This window comes from Spinacia oleracea, chromosome 4 (assembly GCF_020520425.1).
Source record: "Spinacia oleracea cultivar Varoflay chromosome 4, BTI_SOV_V1, whole genome shotgun sequence".
Taxonomy (NCBI): domain Eukaryota; kingdom Viridiplantae; phylum Streptophyta; class Magnoliopsida; order Caryophyllales; family Amaranthaceae; genus Spinacia; species Spinacia oleracea.
Window position 1 is genome coordinate 9,634,392 of NC_079490.1, and position 21,879 is coordinate 9,656,270.

General features: G+C 35.1%; 2 protein-coding genes and 1 long non-coding RNA gene across 4 annotated transcripts; 1 reads left to right on the plus strand and 2 right to left on the minus strand.

Annotated features, from left to right (window-relative positions):
• The first annotated feature begins 4,391 nt into the window (after window positions 1–4,391).
• On the plus strand, window positions 4,392–7,737 carry LOC110776911 (zinc finger BED domain-containing protein RICESLEEPER 2). Its single transcript, XM_056843726.1, has 3 exons — window positions 4,392–4,606; window positions 5,818–7,235; window positions 7,438–7,737. Exon 2 carries the CDS (start codon window positions 5,824–5,826, stop codon window positions 7,225–7,227), a length of 1,404 nt encoding a protein of 467 aa, XP_056699704.1. The 5' UTR covers window positions 4,392–4,606; window positions 5,818–5,823; the 3' UTR covers window positions 7,228–7,235; window positions 7,438–7,737.
• A 189-nt stretch (window positions 7,738–7,926) lies between these two features.
• Window positions 7,927–11,187, minus strand: LOC130459836 (uncharacterized). Of its 2 annotated transcripts, XR_008919503.1 has the most exons (5): window positions 10,918–11,187; window positions 10,551–10,787; window positions 10,352–10,445; window positions 8,811–10,172; window positions 7,927–8,724 (listed from the first exon to the last, which is right to left on the minus strand). It is a non-coding gene; the product is annotated as an uncharacterized lncRNA (long non-coding RNA). The 2 variants fall into 2 exon arrangements; XR_008919502.1 differs by having other exon boundaries at window positions 7,927–10,172; window positions 10,918–11,185.
• A 5,134-nt stretch (window positions 11,188–16,321) lies between these two features.
• Window positions 16,322–17,476, minus strand: LOC130471300 (uncharacterized). Its single transcript, XM_056841346.1, has 4 exons — window positions 17,056–17,476; window positions 16,702–16,940; window positions 16,378–16,581; window positions 16,322–16,327 (listed from the first exon to the last, which is right to left on the minus strand). Exons 1-4 carry the CDS (start codon window positions 17,474–17,476, stop codon window positions 16,322–16,324), a joined length of 870 nt encoding a protein of 289 aa, XP_056697324.1.
• Window positions 17,477–21,879: the final 4,403 nt, after the last annotated feature.

Consider the following 21,879-nt stretch of genomic DNA (forward strand, 5'->3'; position numbering starts at 1 on the left):
TGATTTATATAGATCAAAACCGTTATATATTCAGACAAGAACTGATTGAATCAGATAATATACATATCATAACTTATCTATACAGATCATGTCCAGATCATGTTCCAATCTGCAAATATCTTGTCTACATCAGAATCGATCCTTACAAAACCAATATGTTCAGATCAAAACCGATTTGTACAGATCATGTCCAGATGAGAATCGATATGTCCAAATTATAATTGGTCTAGATACCGACTCTGTACAGATTATGTTCAGATCAGAATTGATCTGCAAAGATCATGTCCATATCAGAATTGTTTGGTACAGATCATGACCATATCAGAATTGGTCTGTACAGATCATGACCAGATAAGAACTGATTTGTACATATCATGTCCAGATCAAAACTGATCTGTACATATCATGTCCAGATCAAAACTTATCTGTACAGATCATGTCAAATCAGAGTTGATATGTAAAAATCATGTTCAAATCATAATCGATCTGTACATATCATGTCCAAATCAGAACTGAACTATACAGATCATGTCTATATCAGAACTGATCTTGTTCAGATCAGAACTGATCATATCCAGAACAACACTGATCTGTATAAATTGTGTCCAGATCAGAATCGATCTATACATATCATATTCAGATCAGAACTTATATGTCTAGATCATAACCGATCTATCTAGATCATGTCTAGGACTATCTAATATAAGGAATATTTAAATCATGAGCAAAGTCAAATAAATAATAACAATATTATAAATTTGTGTAACGTTTATTTTACACGTAAGTCGGTTAATATTAATAAATGTAGATTTTGTTTAAACTTAATTCTGAAGAATCAGATCAGATCAGATCATAAAAAATAAGTTCAGATCATATCAGAAAAAATAAGTTCAGATCAGATCAGGTGAACTAAACAGGACCTAAGTGATTAAGTTCCAATAAGTTCCAATAAGTTCCAATAAGTTCCAATAAATTCATATAAGGTCCAATAAGTTCCAATAAGATCCTATAAGATTATTTGCGTTGTTATAATAAGTACATCATATTTATATTATTATATTAAAATTCATTGTGATCACTCATTGAAGTTAATAAATATTAATTAATTGTAAGTATTAATTAATATATTATTATTAATTTATTATCTTTTAAGGAAAAAACTTACTTTTAAATATTACGTTTACATCACAAATCAATTGACGGTCTTTTTCGAGACATACAACAAATAACATGTACATAATAGTAATCACAACGTTTTGCAACACCGCCTCTAAGTATTTAGAGGTAACATATTTATATATCTTATCAATTGATGGCTTCAATCATCAAAATATAAATTTTGGATAATTATTTTCAATATTATAATGGTTAAAAGTTTAGTAATAATGTAATAAACTTTAAATAAAGTCTAATAAGGTTTAATAATATCTTACAAGGTCATGGAAGTTCTTATTGTAAGGTTATGAAAAATATAAACAATATAATTCATGCGGAAAAACCATAAAGCCAGGAATCCAAATTAATTGACATATAGTGAAGCACGAGCCTTGTGCGGAGCGAATTCAAAGGGCACGAGCCTTGTGCGGAGCGAATTCAAAGGGCTCGTGAAGCACGAGCAAGCAAGGTTTCTGAGAATGAGCGCTCTTTTCTATTGGCGACAAGAATGGGACGCGGGCGTTGATCGGGCATTTGTGTGCGCACAATAGTCACATGTGGGGCCCACGACACAAGTGTACGTATCTGTTCGGAGACTTTGTTGAGGCAAGTAAGCATAAAAACAAGTGACATCACAATATCTATAAAGGCTTACAACAAACCTAGGTAACTTCTGGTGAGAGGTATTGCTTCATACTCCTCATAGAGGTTTATTTTGAATCAGCTAAAAACTGCCAGTGAACAATGAAATGACAGTAACATAATAATCTTATCTAAAGCCTAGAAACTTCAAAGAAAAGTCCTAGAAAGTTTAGATAAGAAAAATACAAGGAAATATAAGAAAAGTACAAGGTAAGGAAGGTTGGATTCTAACACTTAGTCTCTTAGAAGAAGAAAAAAGTAGAGTAGTGGAGGGAAACCGGCCGCTACATTTACCTCTTGAAATAGTTTCATACCTTGCGCTCCCATAGTTCCATGTGGCAGAGCAACCTCAAAAAACAATTCATAACAAATCTAGCCGACAAAAGAGAAGAAAAAATTTGAAAAACAATATTTTTATGTTTACTTTTTGGATTGATTATGGATACGAAAAAATGAAGTAATGATACCAAAAAATAGAACAATGACATATATTACATTATACTAAATCAGACAACATGAATGACACATGTAATATTCTGGTGCAATATTTTCACGCCAAAATGTTTTTCCTTTTTTTCTCTTTTTTTCTTAAATTTCTTAAAATGAAATTGATAAAATGGTTATGGAAGTTACCAACAATAACATAGTCAAATAAAATGAACGAAATAAAATTAACCTATAATTAACTTGGAGATCTGAGTTAAATAAATTTTTTCTTACTTCGATTTTTAATACTCGCAACGTTTGTGATTTCTACGCTATTCACATATTATACTTTGATCATTGTTGGTGATTTATACGTAAGGTAAAACATTGTCACGTGGGATCTTGTTAGATTCGTCTTAATGTGTATTGTCAAAATATTAACTTTTTATAATATTTGCTTAAAGAGAATTAAAGATATTAATGATCAAAGTTGTGCATTGACATTCGTGAAAGTGACAAACGTTGCGAGTAAAAACGAACAGATGAAGTAATATTTAACTTATTCATTTACCTAATAAAAATAATTTGGCAAAAAGATATTGACATCCAAATATATGACAATAATCAATTCCACCTTCACATATTTATATATGTAATATGTAATGACAGAAACGATAATTTTTTAAAAGAATTATAATTAACAAAGAGATCCGAATAAATCTATTACTTTATAATTTATATTAAAACACTTTTCCTAAAAAAAATCTACTTTATTTTCCTTTTATATAATTTTTTTATGTATGTAAAAATAATACTGGTTTAAAATTGTGGAAATAATAGATACCATGTAATAATAATTTGCTAAAAAATAATTTTGGATATTTTAGTCGAATTTGCTTCACGTATCATCAACTTTGACATGTCATCTCATGGAATTTTATTGATCATGAAAAATGTTAGTTATAGGTTTTGAACCTATGACCTCTCATTTGGTAAACATATTTTTTAACCACTATGCCATAACCTCATTTTGATATTCCTTATACATTCAATATTATATTAACTCAAAATATCTATATCTATATTTATTATTAAAACTCAAAGGCACGAAATGCCATTTTGCCACATGTCGCTTCACGTATCGTCAACTTTGACATGTCATCTCATGTAATTTTATTGATCATGAAAACTTTTAGTTATAGGTTTTGAACCTATGACCTCTCATTTGGTAAACACATTTTTTAACCACTATGCCACAACCTCATTTTGATATCCTTATACGTTCAAAATTATATTAACTCAACATAATTAGAAAAATGGTCTGAATCACTTATTAATAGTCTCACATCACTAATTAGTCATTACTTTCACAAGTTACTAATCCTTACATGACAAAATTTATTAAAGCATACTCAAAGCAAGATATATTGTAATATAAAATAAAATTAGACTCAAAACGAGTTACTCCATCCGTCCCAAATTAGTTGTTACACTTATCTTTGCACAAAGTTTTATGTGATAAATGGTTGTTTGATTATCAATTGTTATTTTATTGAAAAAGTAGATGTGATAGGAGTTAGTGGGGTAATTTTTTCAATTGAATGAGAGAGGGTGTGGGGAAAAAAACTAGTGGGAAGAGAGAGACAATATAATAATTGAGGGGTCAATCGTAATTTAGAAGTGTAACAATTAATCTGAGACGAACGAAAAAGGAAAGTGTAACAATTAATATTGCGACGGAAGGAGTACGGAGTATATAATAATCTAATTGATCCATGTTTCTACTATATGGGGGATCGCCCGGGACACTAACTAGTTTTTTAAAAAGAAATGCTATTTTTTTTCTACAAAAGAAATGATACTTTTTTTTAAAAAATGGTACTTTTTCTCCCACTTCGTCACTCTATCTCTCTACTATCATTTCCTTTTGAGAAAGCGGCGAAGATAGCAAAACCGGCTAGTTAAAAGCCGAAAATAAATAGTCAATGTTAGAAAAGACAAAATGACCGTCTCTGGCAACATTTTTTTTTCAATTAAGAATTTTCTTCACAAAATGAATTTTAGAATGTGATTTCTCGCAAAAAAATAGGGTTTATAAAAAATTATTTTTGGCAAATTTGCCAATAATTATACGGAGTCGATAGATAGTTCCCCCCAAAATGAGAAATTGGTTTCCCGCCAGAACACGTCCCATCACATCCCATCGTCTTCCCCTGCTTAGTGCTTACATAAATATCTGAATATTTTATTGTTTCATTCCCCTTCTTCACCTCTATATAAAACCTCACCAAAAAAATTAGGGCAGAAGAACCAAACCCTAGCCACAAACTCACAAAGAAAACTAAATTGATCGACGAAGTTTTCTTTACTTTCCGACAAGCAGGTCCATTTCCATACTTCTTACTCTATAATTCGTTACATCTATGTCATAATTTCAAGTTTATATTTCGAAATTGCTAATAATTTGTATCATTTCAGTAATTTTCTCTTTTTTTTTCTTCTTGATTTTGATTCTGATCAAGATAGAAATGTTCTTCTTTGCTTGTTTGTATGTTACAATTGTACTTAAATTACAGTAATTGCTATCTAAAATGTGTAATTTTTGTTTGCTATTGTGACTTGTACTTGTTAGTATTTTGATGATCGATGTAAAGAAATGCTCGATCCCTAAGATATGTTGCTTATTTTGACTAATTAGTGATACTAGTGAACTATTTTATTGTAATTGATTGAACAATTTTCGGAGAATTTGTTATGAAGATGGCTTGTGTAGAATTAGCGTGTAATACTTGTTATCCATGGCCTTCGTAAAGTACAAAAGAGATAATGATCCTGTATATAGTAGATTATTCCCTACGAACATAAGTTAGGGTTATTCCTAAACGATTTGCTTGAAGTCGTGAATTCGCGATCTAGTCACCGTTGATTTTGTATGCTATAACAAGGATTTAATTTACTAATACATTTGTCAGATTGTATGAGATTGGATGATTTTGCTCATCTTTAACAAGCTTGTTATGACTCGTCATGATTATGCTCAAATACGTTTTTGGAGAATATGTTTGGAGGATGGCTTGCGTAGAATTAGCCATTAATAATTCATGTACATGGCCAAGAATATAATTTAGGGATGTTCTTGAACAATTTGCTTGTGGTCTTGAGTTGCTATGTGTCCGTGATCTATGTTATAATACGGTTTTACTAATGGATTAATTTCACATTTGGAATCATATGAGATAGGATGATTTTGCTAATCTCTTAAATAGTAAAATGAGTTTGTGACTTGTCAAGATAATGCTCAAAGACGCCTGCATTTTTTCTCTTCGGTTTGTTATGTACATTGATGGCTTTTATCATGCTCTAAACTTACTGCTTGTTGTCTAAACATTTTCACCTTTGGCATGCTAAGTTGTTGAAACACCTTATTTTTATAAGCACTATTAGTGCCTCTTTATGAAATTAAGAAGAGTTCAAGAATAGATTGAAAAAAGTGGGTGGGTGGATTAGACGAAATGAAGAGATTATATATTTTATTGGTATGTTAATAATTGTGAATACTGTTTAATAGGTATTTCTTTGTTTTTCTTTCCTTAGGGAGATATGTCAACCGGGAAGGTTTACGAAGCTAAAGTGTTGGAATTATACAAGAAAGAGCAAATTAAGGTGAAGGAAACTTTCTCAAAACATGCTGGAAAGATTAGTTTCTCAGTGGAGTTACTAAGGGAATTTGTGTCATTTGAGTCATTTGTTTGCATATCTGCCCATTACATAGACGAAGATTGGAAACTGAAAAAATGGGTTCTTAATTTCTTCTGTGATTCTACAATGGATGCGGATCACCCAAATGTTGTCTTTATGAAGTCTCTAAAAGAGTATGGTGTTGAGGGAAAATTCCTTACTTTTTCTGTTAGAGATGATGCTGTCCTCTATGTTGATGATTTGAAGGAACAGCTTCAAGAAAAGAGTTCATTCCTGTTGGACGGCAAATTGTTTCCTGTTCTGTGCAGCAGTGACATAGTTAGTCGAGTTGTTCAGAAAGGATTTGAGGAGATTGATGGTATAATTGACAAAGTTAAAACCTTAAGTTGGCCTAGATTAGCAAAGCCGTTGTGGTATCTAACAACTTGCAACCTTTCAAAAGCCATAGAGTTGAAGGAAATGGGAGAGTTTTCTTCTGTAGAAGAAGGTGGGTTTGCTGAAGTACCATCAGAGGAGGAATGGGGAAAAGTCAAGAGCATGTGCAGAATTGCAGATAGAATTTATGTAATCACCAAAGGATTGTTTCAAGTAGAGATGCCAACATCTAATCTGTTTCTACCTCATCTTCAAGAGATTCGAGCCTACCTTACTCAAGAGTCAGCCAGTTCTGATGCATTTGTGAGTCTCGTTACACAAAAGATGCTCATTGACTTCAACAAGTACTGGGATGATATGTATTTGCTGCTATCAATTGCTGCATTTCTTGATCCGCGTTACAAAATGAAATTTGTGGAGTTTTGTTTGTCTGAATCAGAGGCTGCTGTTGTTCTAGAGAATATTTACAAGCTGTATGATGTGTATGAGGTGCAACGTGATCAAAACATGTATCTGTTGGGTGATTCAAGTTCCGAGGAAGAGGAAGATAAGATCGGGTCTGGAAAATACGTTATGAGAAAATGGGGTAACAATCTGAAAGACCTGAATGTACTAAAAGAGTACTGTGATACAGTACAATCTAAGTATGAGCCTGAAAAGTCGGATTTGGAGCTGTATCTAGAAGAACCAGTGGTGTATTGGATGGATAATTTCTGTGCCTTGAAGTGGTGGAAAGAGAACGGCTTAAAGTATCCCCGGCTCTCTAAAATGGCTCGTGACTTGTTGGCTATTCCTGTGACTCTTGTGAGTTCATATGAAGCATTCTCTATTGAGCCAAGGGAAGTTGATAGGTCGTTGATGTCTTTGAAACCTGAAGTGATGAATGCAGTGAAGTGCACTCAGAGCTGGAAATCCGGTTCCAAAAAATGATTATCGAGGTAATGCTGTATACACTTAGGTTCTGTTTCTTTTTCTGCGGTTCTGTTTCCGTTCTGTTCTGTTCTGTTTCTGTTTCTGTTTTCGTTCTGTTAAACGAAATAACAATCTTTTTGTCGTCTTTGATTTACCTAAAAAGACATTGAATCAGCTAATAGAAAATCTCCTTATTTTTCACTTTTGTTCTTTGTTGGCTTGATGCAGCTGCTGATATTACTAACATCAGGAAGTATTTTGTGGTGCCATAGTGGGAACTTCTGCTGATTTTGGAAGTACAGTACGAGTTTTAAAAGTGTGGACTTCTGCTGATTTTGTATGTTTAGCGAATTACTGATATTGAACATGCTTTAGCTAGTGTTTTGGAGTAATGTAATTAAGAATGTGGCTTGGCTTGCCATGGATTAACTTTTGTCATGAGAAACTGATACTGAACTCTATGTCTAAACTTCAGAACTAAATGGTTGTGGTTTTTTTTTTTGATGCAAGAAATGGTTGTGTTTGCAATTTGCGTTTGTTATTTTCATTTGTTTATGTGGTTCGCCGTACAAACTTTGATTAAATGGTGGAGAGACACTGCAAGGTTTATCACTCTTTATTGTTAAAATCCTTAAAGCATGACACTAACCCGATTGCATGTTTTGAAAAAGGGTAGTAACATAAACACAATACTTGACCAAATATTCAGTACTTAAACAGATTACATTACTTGTATTGATCAGAAATAAAAAACTATAATACATCGCCATCTTTCAGGCTCCGTTTGGTAGGGCGTAAAATGTTTTCATGGAAAATGATTTTTGCCTTTTCAATCATTTTACGTTGTTTGGTTGGGTGGGATGTAAAATAATTTTCCATGACTCCCTCAAAGGTGGAAAACCCTTTTCCATTTGAAAGGGAGGGAAACCAATTTTTCTTCTTTCCTACTTACCTCCCTCCCCTTTCTTCCCCCTCAATCTTCACCATCTTCTCCCATTTTCCTTTAAGTTACCAAACAAAGGAAAACTAGTTTAGAATTGTGTTTTCCCTCGAAAAATGTTTTCCATGGAAAATCATTTTCCACTGAAAACGTTTTACGCCTTACCAAATGGAACCTCAATTAAGTCAAGGACTGAATGCAGCGATACAAAATGGTCTGAAAATCCATCACTTGGCAAGTTGGCATGTACTCTTGGAGACACGAAAAATGCTACGTCCTCTGTTCTTTTTTAAATGACACAATAATTTAGGCATGTTTGCCAACGCACAATTTCAATCATTAATATCTTCCATTATGGATAAGAAAAAATTATAAAAAGTTGATATTTAAAAAATATTTATTGAGACGATTCTAATAAGATCTTACACGATTATATTTTTTCTTAAGCATAAATCACAAAATGAAGTCAAAATAGCTTGTGTGAATAGGGCCAAAAACTCGATTGTGTCATGTAAATAAGAACGGAGAAAGTATTTGTTAGGGTAAGGCTTACCATAAACCACGTTTTCAACTACCTGCAAATATACACAAGATAGATGCCTAAGTAACAACTTTAATACTTAGTACTACGTAATACTGATTACAGCAGCACCATATTCACCATTAGGTTTTAAGTGAGACTTGAATGCCATAGCAAATTTAGCTTGGTTCCAAAACCGAAGCCTACATTCTTCGTGGTTCCATCCAACTGTCCTCGCATAGGAAATTCTATCTAGGTAGATCAACTATAACAGAGGACCAAAGGTTTAGTACTTGGTACAAACAATGAAATCAATGATTTTGAAACCGAAAACATAAGCACACATTCTGAACAAGATAAGAATGAAAGCTCACAGACAATAGGAGTGTGCAACCGCCATATCCTCCCACTTTTCCGGTGTCATATTTTAGACGGTCTTGGATAAGCCATTTCAAAACGTATTTACCCCAATCGTATCTAAATGTACCCCAATATCCACTTGATTCATTGGCGAACCTCAATACATACAAGTACAAAGGGCTTATACAACCACGTTTTTGCGTTGGACAAACAAGGGTGACTACCATGCTCATTGTGCACCATGGTCCACCTTCTAAATTGCGGTAATATAGTAGAAAATGTTGCTTGAACTTGAGTTTGTTACTTTTCTCAGAAATGACTTCTTCGAACACTACGAAAGCTTTAATACCACCATACATTTTATCATCTTTGTATTCCGCCTTCCACACTTCAAAGTTCAAACTCTCTCTTTGTTACATTTTCGGGATAAAAGAAATAATCTGTGGCGGGGATCTGTTCAATTTTAGTAATGGCAAGGTTGAGCACACTAGTATATCATAGTATGGGACATCATCTATTCAACCCATTATCGTTGTAATGGAGTCAATATGTGTATGAGAGAAAAATAATTCTCAACATCACAACTCATTGTAGAACACTGTTGAATGGTTTGGGAATAATTAATATTACCACTCCAATCATTTTTCACAGCAGAAATTTAACTAATGCATCAGAGAAGTATTTCGCAGTACATGATATCAAAAACTTACTTTAGCCATAACTCTTGCAGGAACACGATTTTTCATACGGGAGAAAATCATGGACAATGATATCTTTTATACAATCAACATATGTAGCAAAGTAAAACTTAAACATGAATTCCGATCCCTTTATACAATCATCACGAAGATTATTTGTGGACGGAGAGAGTAATAGCACAAGCTCATTCATAAAATCAACATGTCAAACATGTTAGCCAGAGTACTTACCAAGCCAAGCCCTTAAGAGTTAAGAGTGTTGCTCTCAACCAAGTGTTTTTCTGCCGATTTCACTAGTGTCTATTTCAGAAGGAGTAGATATCAAGCATTCCGAACTATTATTCTCAACCATCTTCGTTCCTTTCATCTTCATCAAAGTCTTAGCAGCTATTTGTTGATCAATTTGCAGAACATCATCAAGATGAGAGCTACTTTCCGTGGAACTCTGAACAATGCAGCAAATATTTCTTTAAACTAAGCTCATATATATATATATATATATATATATATATATATATATATACATATATATATATATATATACATATATATATATATATATATATATATATATATATATATATATATATGAATGTAGCAAAGAAAAAGGAATCAAAATTGTACCAAGCACTCAAAATTGTTTCTCTGATCGTGTCTCAGCAGCCTTTTGTTGAACTATTTGTGGAACCTCAAGATGAGAGCTACTATCCACAAATCCCTGAAGAATGTAGCAAATAAAAAGGGACAGGTCAAAAAGAAACTTGCATCAAAAAAATGGGGAGGGGGACAAAGTCACAGAGAGTGTAGTAACCGAGAACTCAACCATGAGCTTTTCTGGCAACTTCATCAAAGTTTCATCATCCTTCTGTTGCGGTGTTTGAGCAACCTCAAGATGAAAGGTACTGTCCATGGATTTCTGAAGAATAGAGCAAATTACCAAACACTCAAAATTATTACCCTCAACCATATGTTTTTCTGTCAACTTCACCAAAGGCTCATCATCAGCCTTCTGCTGCAGTATTTCAGGAACCTTGAGATGAGAGCTATTTTCTGTTGATTTCTGGAAGAATGTAGCAGAGATTTGTTCAAAAATAAGCTTACCAATAGAAGAAGGTAGCAGTTGAAAAGAGGCAGCTCAAAAAGGAAATGCAGCAAATAGAAAGGGATGGAGGTTGGAGGGAGTAACATACCAAACACTCAGAACAATAGACTAACCGTTGTCAATTAAGAACCACAACTATGAATAACATCATTCTGCAGTAAAACCATAGACACCTGTTTCACCATTGCCTGTTTTCATTTACTTATGTGGCCCAGATTTTGCTTAAATTGTTCGAGTGTGTACAACTACAAGGTCTGAAAACAAAGGTGCAAAGAATGCATGAAAATTTACTGAAGCAGAGAATGTTAGGCTCAATCATTGCTACTGATTTTATTCATCTCAAATCTCTGTTTACAGCTCATTCTCCTTCATAAATAGATGACAATGCCCTCTTAATGAATGACACCTGCTCTACCAGAAACTTCCTAGGAAGCATACAAAATAACGGCTGTAAATTAGCAAAAAGGACAAAAAAAGGACAGATTGTAAATAACAGAAATGACCATATCAGCAGAATATCAAATTGAGCCAGGACCACTTAATCATCATCAATCACAGCATCATTCTTCTATATTGTCCAGTGACCAGAAGGCCCTTAATTACTTGATCATACTTCAATACTCCCCCTCAAGTTGAGAGGAAGGATTCTGAACTCCCAGCTTGCTAAGTAATTGACTATATTGATCTGTAGACACTACCTTAGTGAATAGGTCAGCCAACTGATTTTCAGATTTCACATAACTATACCATCAGTTGCCTTTTCTCGAATGAAGTGACAATCAATTTCCACATGTTTTGTTCTCTCATGTTGGACAGGATTTGCAGCAATGGCCAAAGCAGCCTGATTATCACAAAATAGTGGAGTGTTACCCAAAGACTTCAGTCCTAGATCCTTTAAGAGTTGTTTAAGCCACATAACTTCGCATATAGTGAGAGCCATTGACCTATACTCAGTTTCAGCAGTGGACCTTGCAACAACTTGTTGTTTCTTTGCTTTCCAAGATATGGGAGAATCACCAAGGAGAATGCAAAATCCAGAGGTTGATCTTCTGGTTATTGGACATCCCGCCCAATCATTGTCACAGTATGCTCTTAGCTTTGGAGTGGAGTTTGCAGCAAGTAGAATCCCTTGGTTTTTAGATCCTGACAAATACCTTAGGACTCTAATGGCAGCCTGATAATGAGCAAAAGTTGGAGAATGCATGAATTGGCTCAAAATATGGACTATAAAGGCAATATCAGGCCTAGTTATGGTCAAATAGATTAGTTTTCCAACCAATCTTTGGTACTTCTCAGGGTTAGGCATAGATGTTCCAGAGGCATGAGTGAGTTTCACATGTGTATCCATAGGAAGTTTAAGTGGTTTACACCCCTCTATGTGATATTCATGTAAAATATCCATGATATACTTTCTTTGAGAAAGAAAGATCCCTGCACTATTTCTGTCAGCTTCAATTCCAAGGAAATATTTGAGTTCGCCCATATCTTTCATGTTGAATTGACTTTTCAAGTAGTCCTTTGCGTCAGTTATCAGCTCTATACTACTTCCTGTAATGATAAGATCATCAACATACACTAATATTGCAATGAACCCCTTCTCATGACTTTGAGTGAACAAAGTATAATCAGTTTTTGACTGATTGTACCTCCTTTCTATCAAGGCAGAACTGAGCTTTGCATACCTGCCTGGGTGCTTGTTTTAATCCATACAGTGACTTGATCAGCTTACACACCTTCCCCGAATCCCTAGTAACATCTTGACCATCAAAATTCTGCCCAAATCTGAAACCTTTGCCAAGGTACCCTTGAGGAAGCTTCATATAAACTGTTTCTTTCAATTCTCCATGAAGAAATGCATTTTTTACATCCATTTGATGTACATTCCACCCATTCATTGTAGCAACATCCAAAAGAGACCTCATAGTTGACATCTTTGCCACTGGTGCAAATGTCTCTTTATAATCTATCCCCTCTCTTTGTCTATTTCCAAGCGCAACAAGCCTCGACTTATGTCTCTCAATTTTTTCTGTTTTCGGATTATATTTGGTGGTATACAACCATTTACATCCAATAGCATGCTTTCCGTGAGGAAGATCTGCAATTTGTCTAAGTATGGTTAACTTCAAGTGCTTCCAACTCCTCATTCATTGCCTCTAACCACCTCTTATGCTTCATTGCGTCTTTGAAATGAATTGGATCAGGGATTTTTGACTGAGATACCATCATGCAGAAGTATGTTGATGTAACTGGTGTATTTGCCACATTTCTCACAACATCAACATAACTAAGTTCAGCAGTAGCTACTTTGTAATCTTTATGCCACACAGGAGGTTTGTGTGTCCTTGACGACCTTCTTACCTCTTCTGTAAGAGTATCATTAGCTCTGTCAATATCTTCTTCTTCCGTAATAGCCACATCTTCCTCGGTTTCTTTATTTTCGGATGGGATATAGGCTTCATCAACATCATCTATCCACTTTTGATCTTCTTCACCATTCTGAATTTTCTCTTTTCCAATTGAGGCTGTGTGAAATATGTGATATGGGAAGATATTCTCATACCATTTCACATCCCTAGATACAAATTCTTGACCATTTATCAGATTAATCAGCTTGTACCCTTTTTGTGTGCCTGAATAGCCTATAAAGATACATGGGATGCCCCTTTCATCTAGTTTGTCATGAGTAACATTGAGGTTACTAGCCTTTGCAAGACATCCAAAAGTTTTCAATTCCTCATATGCTGGTTTTTCATTATGAATAACCTCATGTGGTGTTTTGTCATCGAGAATGACACAAGGTAATCTGTTTGGTGATATGAACAACAACATATATACAATCACCCCAATACTTCATTGGAAGCCCTGCCTGGAATCTCAAAGCTCTCCCCATTTCCAGATTATTCCACTACTACATTTCTTATCAGATGCAACGCCTAAAAACGTTGCATTAGGCATCAAAATCCGTCGCATTAGACCTAATGCGACGACAAATGACCCTTACATCCGGTGGCGTTGCATTAGGTCTAATGCGACGATCAGTGACCTAATGCAACGGTAAAATTAATACCGTCGCATTAGATAAACATCTAATGCGACAATCATTAGATGGGTGTCGCATTAGTTCTTTAGCTAATGCGACGGAAATTGTAGCTAATGCGACGGTTTGTTTTAGCTAATGCGACGATTATTTTAGCTAATGCGACGGATATCTACAATGGCTTAAAGAAATAATGCGACACGTTATAGCCTAATGCAACGGTAATTTATTGTCAAAATAAATCGATCTGTTGAGCACCTAATGCAACGGGTTCGTTTATTCATAATAATAATAAATAATTAAAATTATTCTAAATTAAGAAAGGATGTCAATAATAAATGATTTTCATTGACTTAAAGAGTAATATTACAATATTAGTGCCCATAGGACACATGCATTACAAAATAATCGTTCACTAATAATTAATTTAGTGTATTTAATGACAAAATGCATAAAATTAAAATCCACATAAACAAATTCAATGTACATTACTAGAAATCACAAAATGACTCAAAAACAAACAAGAGTCTCCACCGTGTCATTGCTAGATCTACATTTCTTCTCCATTTAGCTCACCATGCTCCTGTAAGTTTAAATCACGAATGGGCACAAGTTAGGGATGGTGCACTAGCTAAAACACGATAAATTAAATAATTTAATAAACTTCATATTTATTCAAATAAAGCATGAAATTTCAGACCCTAAACTTACTATGAGATGAGATGATGAATCTGTGCAGCAAACAATTCTATGAGATGATATATATATGTCCAGCAAACAATTATATGAGATGCAGACCCTAAACTTACTTCACTGAAATCCAATTCCACGCAATGTCAGGCCTCTTGGTTTTACCGAGATCAAACCAAAAGCTGTTGAACGTGATGACAAGAAACCAACAGTTATATAGCTAGTGAAATATAAAGTCTTACTATCTTACTAGTCAGTAAAGAATCAATGTGTCTTAGAGAAATAAAGTGAAAGTGAAAGCTCATATTTGGACTTCTGGAGGGCACTGTACATTTGTCCCTGCATGTGATGGTGCATTCTCTAAGAACCTGGGGAAGATAAGGTGAACAGGTGATTATGAGAATCTTAAAGCATGCTTACACAGACCAAAAGCCCAGAGATTGCATAAAAATCTGATCAGTTTTGATGTCTCTCATAACGAGCAACATTGATTTTGACTAGTGGCAATTAGTTAATAGAATCTGATTGCCAAGGAATGCAGCGAGTTGTGATGAAAAGTGACTGATTGGCGGTAGTGCAGGCACTACGTCTGAAGTCAGTAGGGAGCAGCAGGTTTAAAGATAATTGAAATTCAACAAATTTAAGCTTTCTCTAATTCAGCAAGGATAATTGAAATCCAGCAGGTCTAGTAGCTCAGATAGACAGACTAAATACACAGATTCACAAAGCTGCCCTAGAAGAGTTTCCATCAAATACACAAGGAGACTATGAACAAACATTTCGGTCAGAAGAATGAATTAGCAGGAATTCCATGAAAAAAGTTGCATCTGTTAAGATGAAAGGTTCTGCCAACCTACCGAAAACTAAACGAACCTGTCCAACTATACAACCAAACACCACAACAGAATTTCAATAAAATAATGAGACAATGCAACATATTATAACGCCAAAACAAATACTTTACCTGGTTAATTGTCCTGCTTGTCCCACCAGACTGTCCATTTCGCTCACTAACATGCGGCGCACTAGATGCATCCTTTGGAATTGATGGTGTCACAAAATCAGGAATAATTATATTTATCTCGGGATTAGCTTCTTGAAGTTGAGATACAATCATAGACACAACGTGGGGTGCAAGTTGCTGCACCAACTCTGTTTTCATACTCTGCAAGAACTCTTCCGGAATCAAGAATCCTGATTTTTTTCCCTTTTTCTTCAAGTCACTCTTTGTCACACCTTTTCCGTAAAGTGGTACGCGGCTTTTGCTTTTGCTTTTGGGACCTTGTATCACTTCAGAGATAAGGTCTTTGGAGTTTCTCCCTTCTTCTCCGTCTTGGGTGGACTCTAAAGCATCTAGTTTTGCCTATTTATGGAACTTTAAGTCATTCTCTTACTATATTATCAAAACTATGCAAATATGTTAAATGCAACTTGTTAACTTACAATATTCTCTTCGGTTTTCTCAGGGTTGGTAAGGTATGTTCTCCCTGGAACTCTTTTCCTTGATTCTTTGTAGACCTTTGCTTGAGAAGGTTCTTGCTTATCCGGATCCTGCTCTTGCTATTAAAAAGCACAATAACATATATAAGTAACCTCTAATATGCAGCACCAAAATATAAGAAATTTACTAGAAATGAGAATAAGTTGTTACCAATTCATGACGTAAAATTGCAAACCCCTTACGGCCCATCGTGTGCATATCATTTAACAACAAACGATTTTCTCTGTTGGTCTTACTTTCTTCCTATGAGATAAAAACAATAAGTTACAACTACTAAGACCCATTCTTACATGAACATATAAGGAAATTTCATTAAATACCTCAACTTTTTCACATTTCCAGTAATTCAAGAGGTCTTGAAACTGAGGTACTGAAATAGTGTCTGGTTTATTCTTCCATCTTAACTCATCAGTGGCATATGCATAGAAATGATTCTTCTTAAATCTACATTTATAACTACGCCAACTTGTATTGACAACCTCCATTGCATATTTTCTTCCGGCTTCAGGAACTATATATTTTTCCTATACCAGTCATTAAAGTGGCCATTAGTAATATACGAAGCCACGAAGGTCATAATATTTCAAGAAATATCAATGAATATCACTACCAAACTTGTGCAAAACAACAATAATACAACATACCAAAACATAATCCCATATTTTGTCATGTGTGGGCAGATCTCGAAAATTGACATAATTGAGTGGCGCAAGCTCAGAATCCTTCCCCAAAGTTCTGAGGAAGAACTTAAACTCTTCAACAATTTCCTTTGTAGGTCCTACTGGTTGGCCAAATGAGTTCAGAATAATATATTGGCGTTCTTCTCTTGTACGCGCATGAACTTGTGTAAGCTTTGTTGGCCCTCGATGCTTCTTCTTAGGAGCTGTTTCAGTTCAAATATTAATTCAAGTATATATTCAGTATGCTAATAAGTTACAGGTTTACTAATTGACTCATAAATTATAACTGACTTCATAAATGTAAATGATGACTCATACCTTCCTTTTCGTTTTCAGCTGTTGTCTCCAATTCTAAATCAAATCCAAGGCCATATCCAGCATCAATATTATTCAGTTGTACATCATCATCATTTTCGTCTCTTATTGGTGATGTTTCAGTATTCAGAATTGGATTACCGGTTGCAACCATTTCATTGTTTTCTAATTGCTTTTTTCGAAAATCAAGATACCTTGTCATGGAACCTGGAGAACAATATGACTTATGTTTTTGCTTCCTTTTCTTAACAGTATCAAGCTGCTCTTGCTCTTTCTCAGAGCTTGGATTGTTGAAAGGTTGGTTCTTCTTCTGACTACATTGTTCTTGAACCTTCTGAATAGAGCTAGTTGAGTTATTATCACGACCTTGCTTAACCTGATGATGCTTCTGTTTGGGATTATTATTCTTCACAAAATCACCCATAGTCGGGGACTGAGCCAAAACCTGTAGTATACAGATCAGGTATACAAGAGTATGTCAGCATCCATCTCAAGTTAGCATTTTTTTGGCAAAAAGTATTATTACCTAAAGGAATAAGCAGATAATACAAAGCAGTTACCTTATTAACATTTTTACACTCTCAGACTGGAAGCACCTAATGGAGTTTTGGTGAAGCTGGAAGCACCAGCAGAGGTGGTTATGAGGGAGATGGCGGTAGAGGAATGGAATTTGATGGAGGAGATTAAGAGGGAAGCGAAAAAGGCAGTGAAGAGTGGCGAGGTGGCAAATGTGACGGATATTTTGTTTGAGGAAGAGGAGGAGGCTGTGGAGGAGGAGAGGAGAGAGGAGGAGAGGCTTGATGAAAATGATGCAATGCAGAAGGAGTTTGTGATGCACGTGCCATTGCCGGATGAGAGGGAGATCGAAAGGATGGTTGTGGAGAAGAAGAAGTTGGAATTGTTGAGTAAGTATACAAGTGAGAATTTCTTGGAGGAGCAGACTGAAGCTAAGTCCATGTTGAATATCAATAGATAGAGAGCTTTGAAGTGTCTTAGTAAGTCTTTTGTTCTTGAACAATGCAATCCTCTTAGTGTTTATGTTAAGTTGATGCTTAGCAGGAACTAGTTTTGGACAATAGAATTTCTATTTTATGTTTGGTGTTGAATCAGTTTAGAATATAGCTTAACATTTACTATTTGAATTGCTGGATTATCAGTTATTGTTCATTCTAATGCAAAGTCTCTTCATTTTGTTTCCACCAACATAACCTCTGCCCGTGCTTCCAGTTTCACCAAAACTCCATTAGGCAAGAAATTTAAATGCAGTAGAATACTCCATACTAACATTCTACAGCAAAGAAGTTGGAGCATTTTTACACTTTCAGACTCATCAGTTATGTTGCAGTATTGTAGATTTGTCCTAAATCACATGTATAATCAGTTGATAAGTCCATGAAATAATTGTGCCAAGTTCAGACAAATTATACTCCGTATTGTGCAGCTTGGCTGCAGCAGGACCATACATGCTGCCACGCCTGCTCTTGTGTGAAAGGACAGTAAGAATCGAAAGTGCTCATAGGAGATAAACAAAATTCTGTCAAATTTCTGAAAAACAGATTGGTCTGAACATTTATGAATCCAAACAACCTTTAACCAATTCAGTGAGTTCATTCCGTTTTAGTCTAGTTGGTAAACAATCTGAATCCAAGCCCAGATTTGTATCTTTAACCAAAAGGGATCCATGAAGGCCACCCTCATCATCACTAACAGCTACGACAGAACCAGGATTCCAGCAAAAGAAAAAGAAAATCCTTGAGATGACATATAGGATATCTGACCCTAAAACTAGAAAGTTATAATGTTGGAAATCTCCATAATCTCCCAAATGAATCAGTTTTGTTACAAGGGAATAACTGGAAACAGCTACTGCTACATTGCAAGTAAACACAAACAAGGAACCAAGCAAGTGACCTTATCCCAAAATCGTATAGGGTTACCCTAATAACATGATCATCAGAAGTAGAAGGTTAATTCCTTTATGACTTAAAATTGTGGTTTGGTTTTGCATTGTTTAGGCCAAAGATCCATTTGGAAGAACAGACAAGGAAAGATACACACAATTCCCCTACAATGACATCGGAGTTTCTGACAAGTTTCAGTTCCCAGATTTGAGCTATGATGACTACAGAGGTGAAACTTCAGTTGATCATATTCCGGGTACAGTGTGGGACCTAGTTCCAGGAACTCTACTGAACTTACACCCTCATCAAAGAGATGGGTTTGAGTTCATATGGAGAAACATTGCAGGTGGTATAAGAATCAATGAACTTACTAATTCTACAGAATCATCTGGTAAAGGAGGGTGCATCATATGCCATGCACCAGGTACAGGAAAAACCAGATTAGCCATTGTTTTCCTGCAATCATACATGAAGCTATACCTAAATCTAGGCCTGTTATTCTTGCTCCTTCTAGTATGAGAATACAATTAGGATAGGTGAAACTTGTAATAACAAAACTTCTAGATGCAACAAAGTAATAGAAGGTTTATGTGGCTTGTGAAATCAGTTTACTTGCATCATCGCACTTTTCATCAGTTTATTTTAGACTAAATAGACAAGGATTGGCATGTTTGTACTAGCAGCACACCAAGTAAACAACGCAACAAACATCAGTCATCACTAAGCCACAAACAGGGAACAAACAGGAGTTAATAGCTACAACTAACATGTAAACTTTTCCATGAATAAAACTTCAGCAAAATAAGAGTAGTTTCAACTTTTTTACCTTTTGTTTTATTACGGGTGAAAACTTCAATTTCCATGTTGCTAGTAGTTTCATCCTCATTACAGCCTCCATCATACTCAGATGTTGACTCATCATCTGGTTCTTCCACCAGGTTATTGCCATTACCATTTGGAAAACCCGAACCTCGAAGTTTTTCTTGTAGTATTTTCTTAGCTAAGTACCCGGCACCTTTAGCAGTCATTCTGTCTACATTCATTTTCAAATTCTCCATCCGCATTCTTTCATATTCTGGAACTCTAACTTGATGGTGTGAACTAGGAAAGTTGGCCTTATTGGCTTTCATCTGCAAATTTGAAAAACCATAAAAAGAATGTCAAAAAGAAAAGGGACGTACATATAGGTCAAAACGATATATGAAAGGAATTAAAAAATAAAAATAAGTTAGACTATGAAACACAATAAGTAATTTCAATACCGTCAGACAATTCTCTAGGGAGGACTTGAACAGCATACTGCCACCCCTCCTTATTTAAATTTTCTACAAAAAATACTTGATGTGCCTGAGATGCTAAGATAAATGGCTCTCCCTCAGAAATTTTCTTATTCGTATTAACCATAATAAGCTCATCATCATCTTTTTCCGAGTGAAACCACACACATTTAAATAAGACAACACTAAAATGACCATGATAAGATATCTCAACAATGTCTTGGATTGAACCATAATAATTGACGTCTCCGACTACAGGATTTTGATCTTTAGAACTCGCAAAGCTATGTGTTATTGCTGTGAGAGTGACTCCACTATTTTGAGTCACACACTTTGCATCACGCTTCATTGTATGGAATCTATATCCGTTAACAGAGTAACCTGTATGCTTTTTGGCCACATAAGAAGGTCCTTTAGATAACCATATGAGATGGTCCGAGATAATTTCTTAACCTTCTTCAACTTCCAACTCAACCTTTTCCCTAAACCAATCGATAAAATCCTTGTTATGGTCTTGTGCACTATTCCATTTCCTCTTTCGTTTACTGCTTACACACATCTTGTGTTCACTGTGATTAAAAAAAGAACATATTTCAAACAATATACAATTGGATAATATATATGTAAAACATAAGGATAGAAAAAATTGTGTTATGGTTTGATATCTTACTTTATGTATCTCTCAACGTCCTCACAATCACAATTGAATAAGACATAACGATGTGCTTGTGCCCATGTAATTCGATCAATCATATGTCCACAATGCTTTTTCTTTGAGGTCCTTCCCTTTCCCTTGATAGGACGTCCTATCTTAGGTAAAAATGATTGGGAGACAGTGCACTCATTGACATCATGTGTAGATATGTTTGATCGTTTCAAATGTCTAGCAATGAAAGCAATACATTCTTTAGCTTGGTAACCTTCTGCCATTGAGCCTTCTGGACAACCCTTGTTTCGAACATCCAACTTTAACTCATGAAGATACCTCTCAATTCCATACATACAATTTGAACTAACAGGTCCACTCAACTTAATTTGCTTCACCAAATGTACAGGTAAATGCACCATTATGTCAAAAAAGGCTGGTGGAAAAATCCGCTCAAGCATGCAAAGTGCTTCTGTTAGGTTATGATACATATGACAATTCATAAATCATGCGGAAAAACCATAAACCCAGGAAAACATATTATTTACACATAATCATTTAGCATAGATTAGATGCATACTCTTTGTTGCGTGCCTTCCCTAGCTGCGCCCGAACCGAACAAGAACAAGTCTTTAGGACTCCAAGTGTCGTCCCTCCGTAGATAGTCCACAGCACGTCCGGATCCGCCTTAAGATTGACCAACTAGAATCGCCCTTAAGGTACTAGAATTTTCGGCACTTTTGAGCAAGATGTGTGGCTGAATTTTTCTCTCAAAAACTCACTTTGAATACTTTGAAACTCGTCGTATAAATTGTGAGCCCTAGCCTCATATTTATAGCGGTATGGAAAGGGAATCGAAATCCTATTCAGATACAAATTAATTAAACCTAGAATCCTATAAGAACTCTAATTTAATTAATTTATCAAATAGAATTAGGAATTTAATCATTAACCGAACTCTGCATGTTTTAGGAAACGTGCACGAACACAAACACTTGCACAC

Excerpts from the sequence above, each read along its gene's own strand:
- LOC110776911 (XM_056843726.1), top strand. The coding sequence starts at position 5,824 with ATGTCAACCGGGAAGGTTTACGAAGCTAAAGTGTTGGAATTATACAAG.
- LOC130471300 (XM_056841346.1), bottom strand. The coding sequence starts at position 17,476 with ATGGGTGATTTTGTGAAGAATAATAATCCCAAACAGAAGCATCATCAG. Across the intron at positions 16,941-17,055 it reads AGCTGAAAACGAAAAGGAAG|CTCCTAAGAAGAAGCATCGA; the intron begins GTATGAGTCATC and ends GAACTGAAACAG. Across the intron at positions 16,582-16,701 it reads AAATATGGGATTATGTTTTG|GAAAAATATATAGTTCCTGA; the intron begins GTATGTTGTATT and ends TGACTGGTATAG.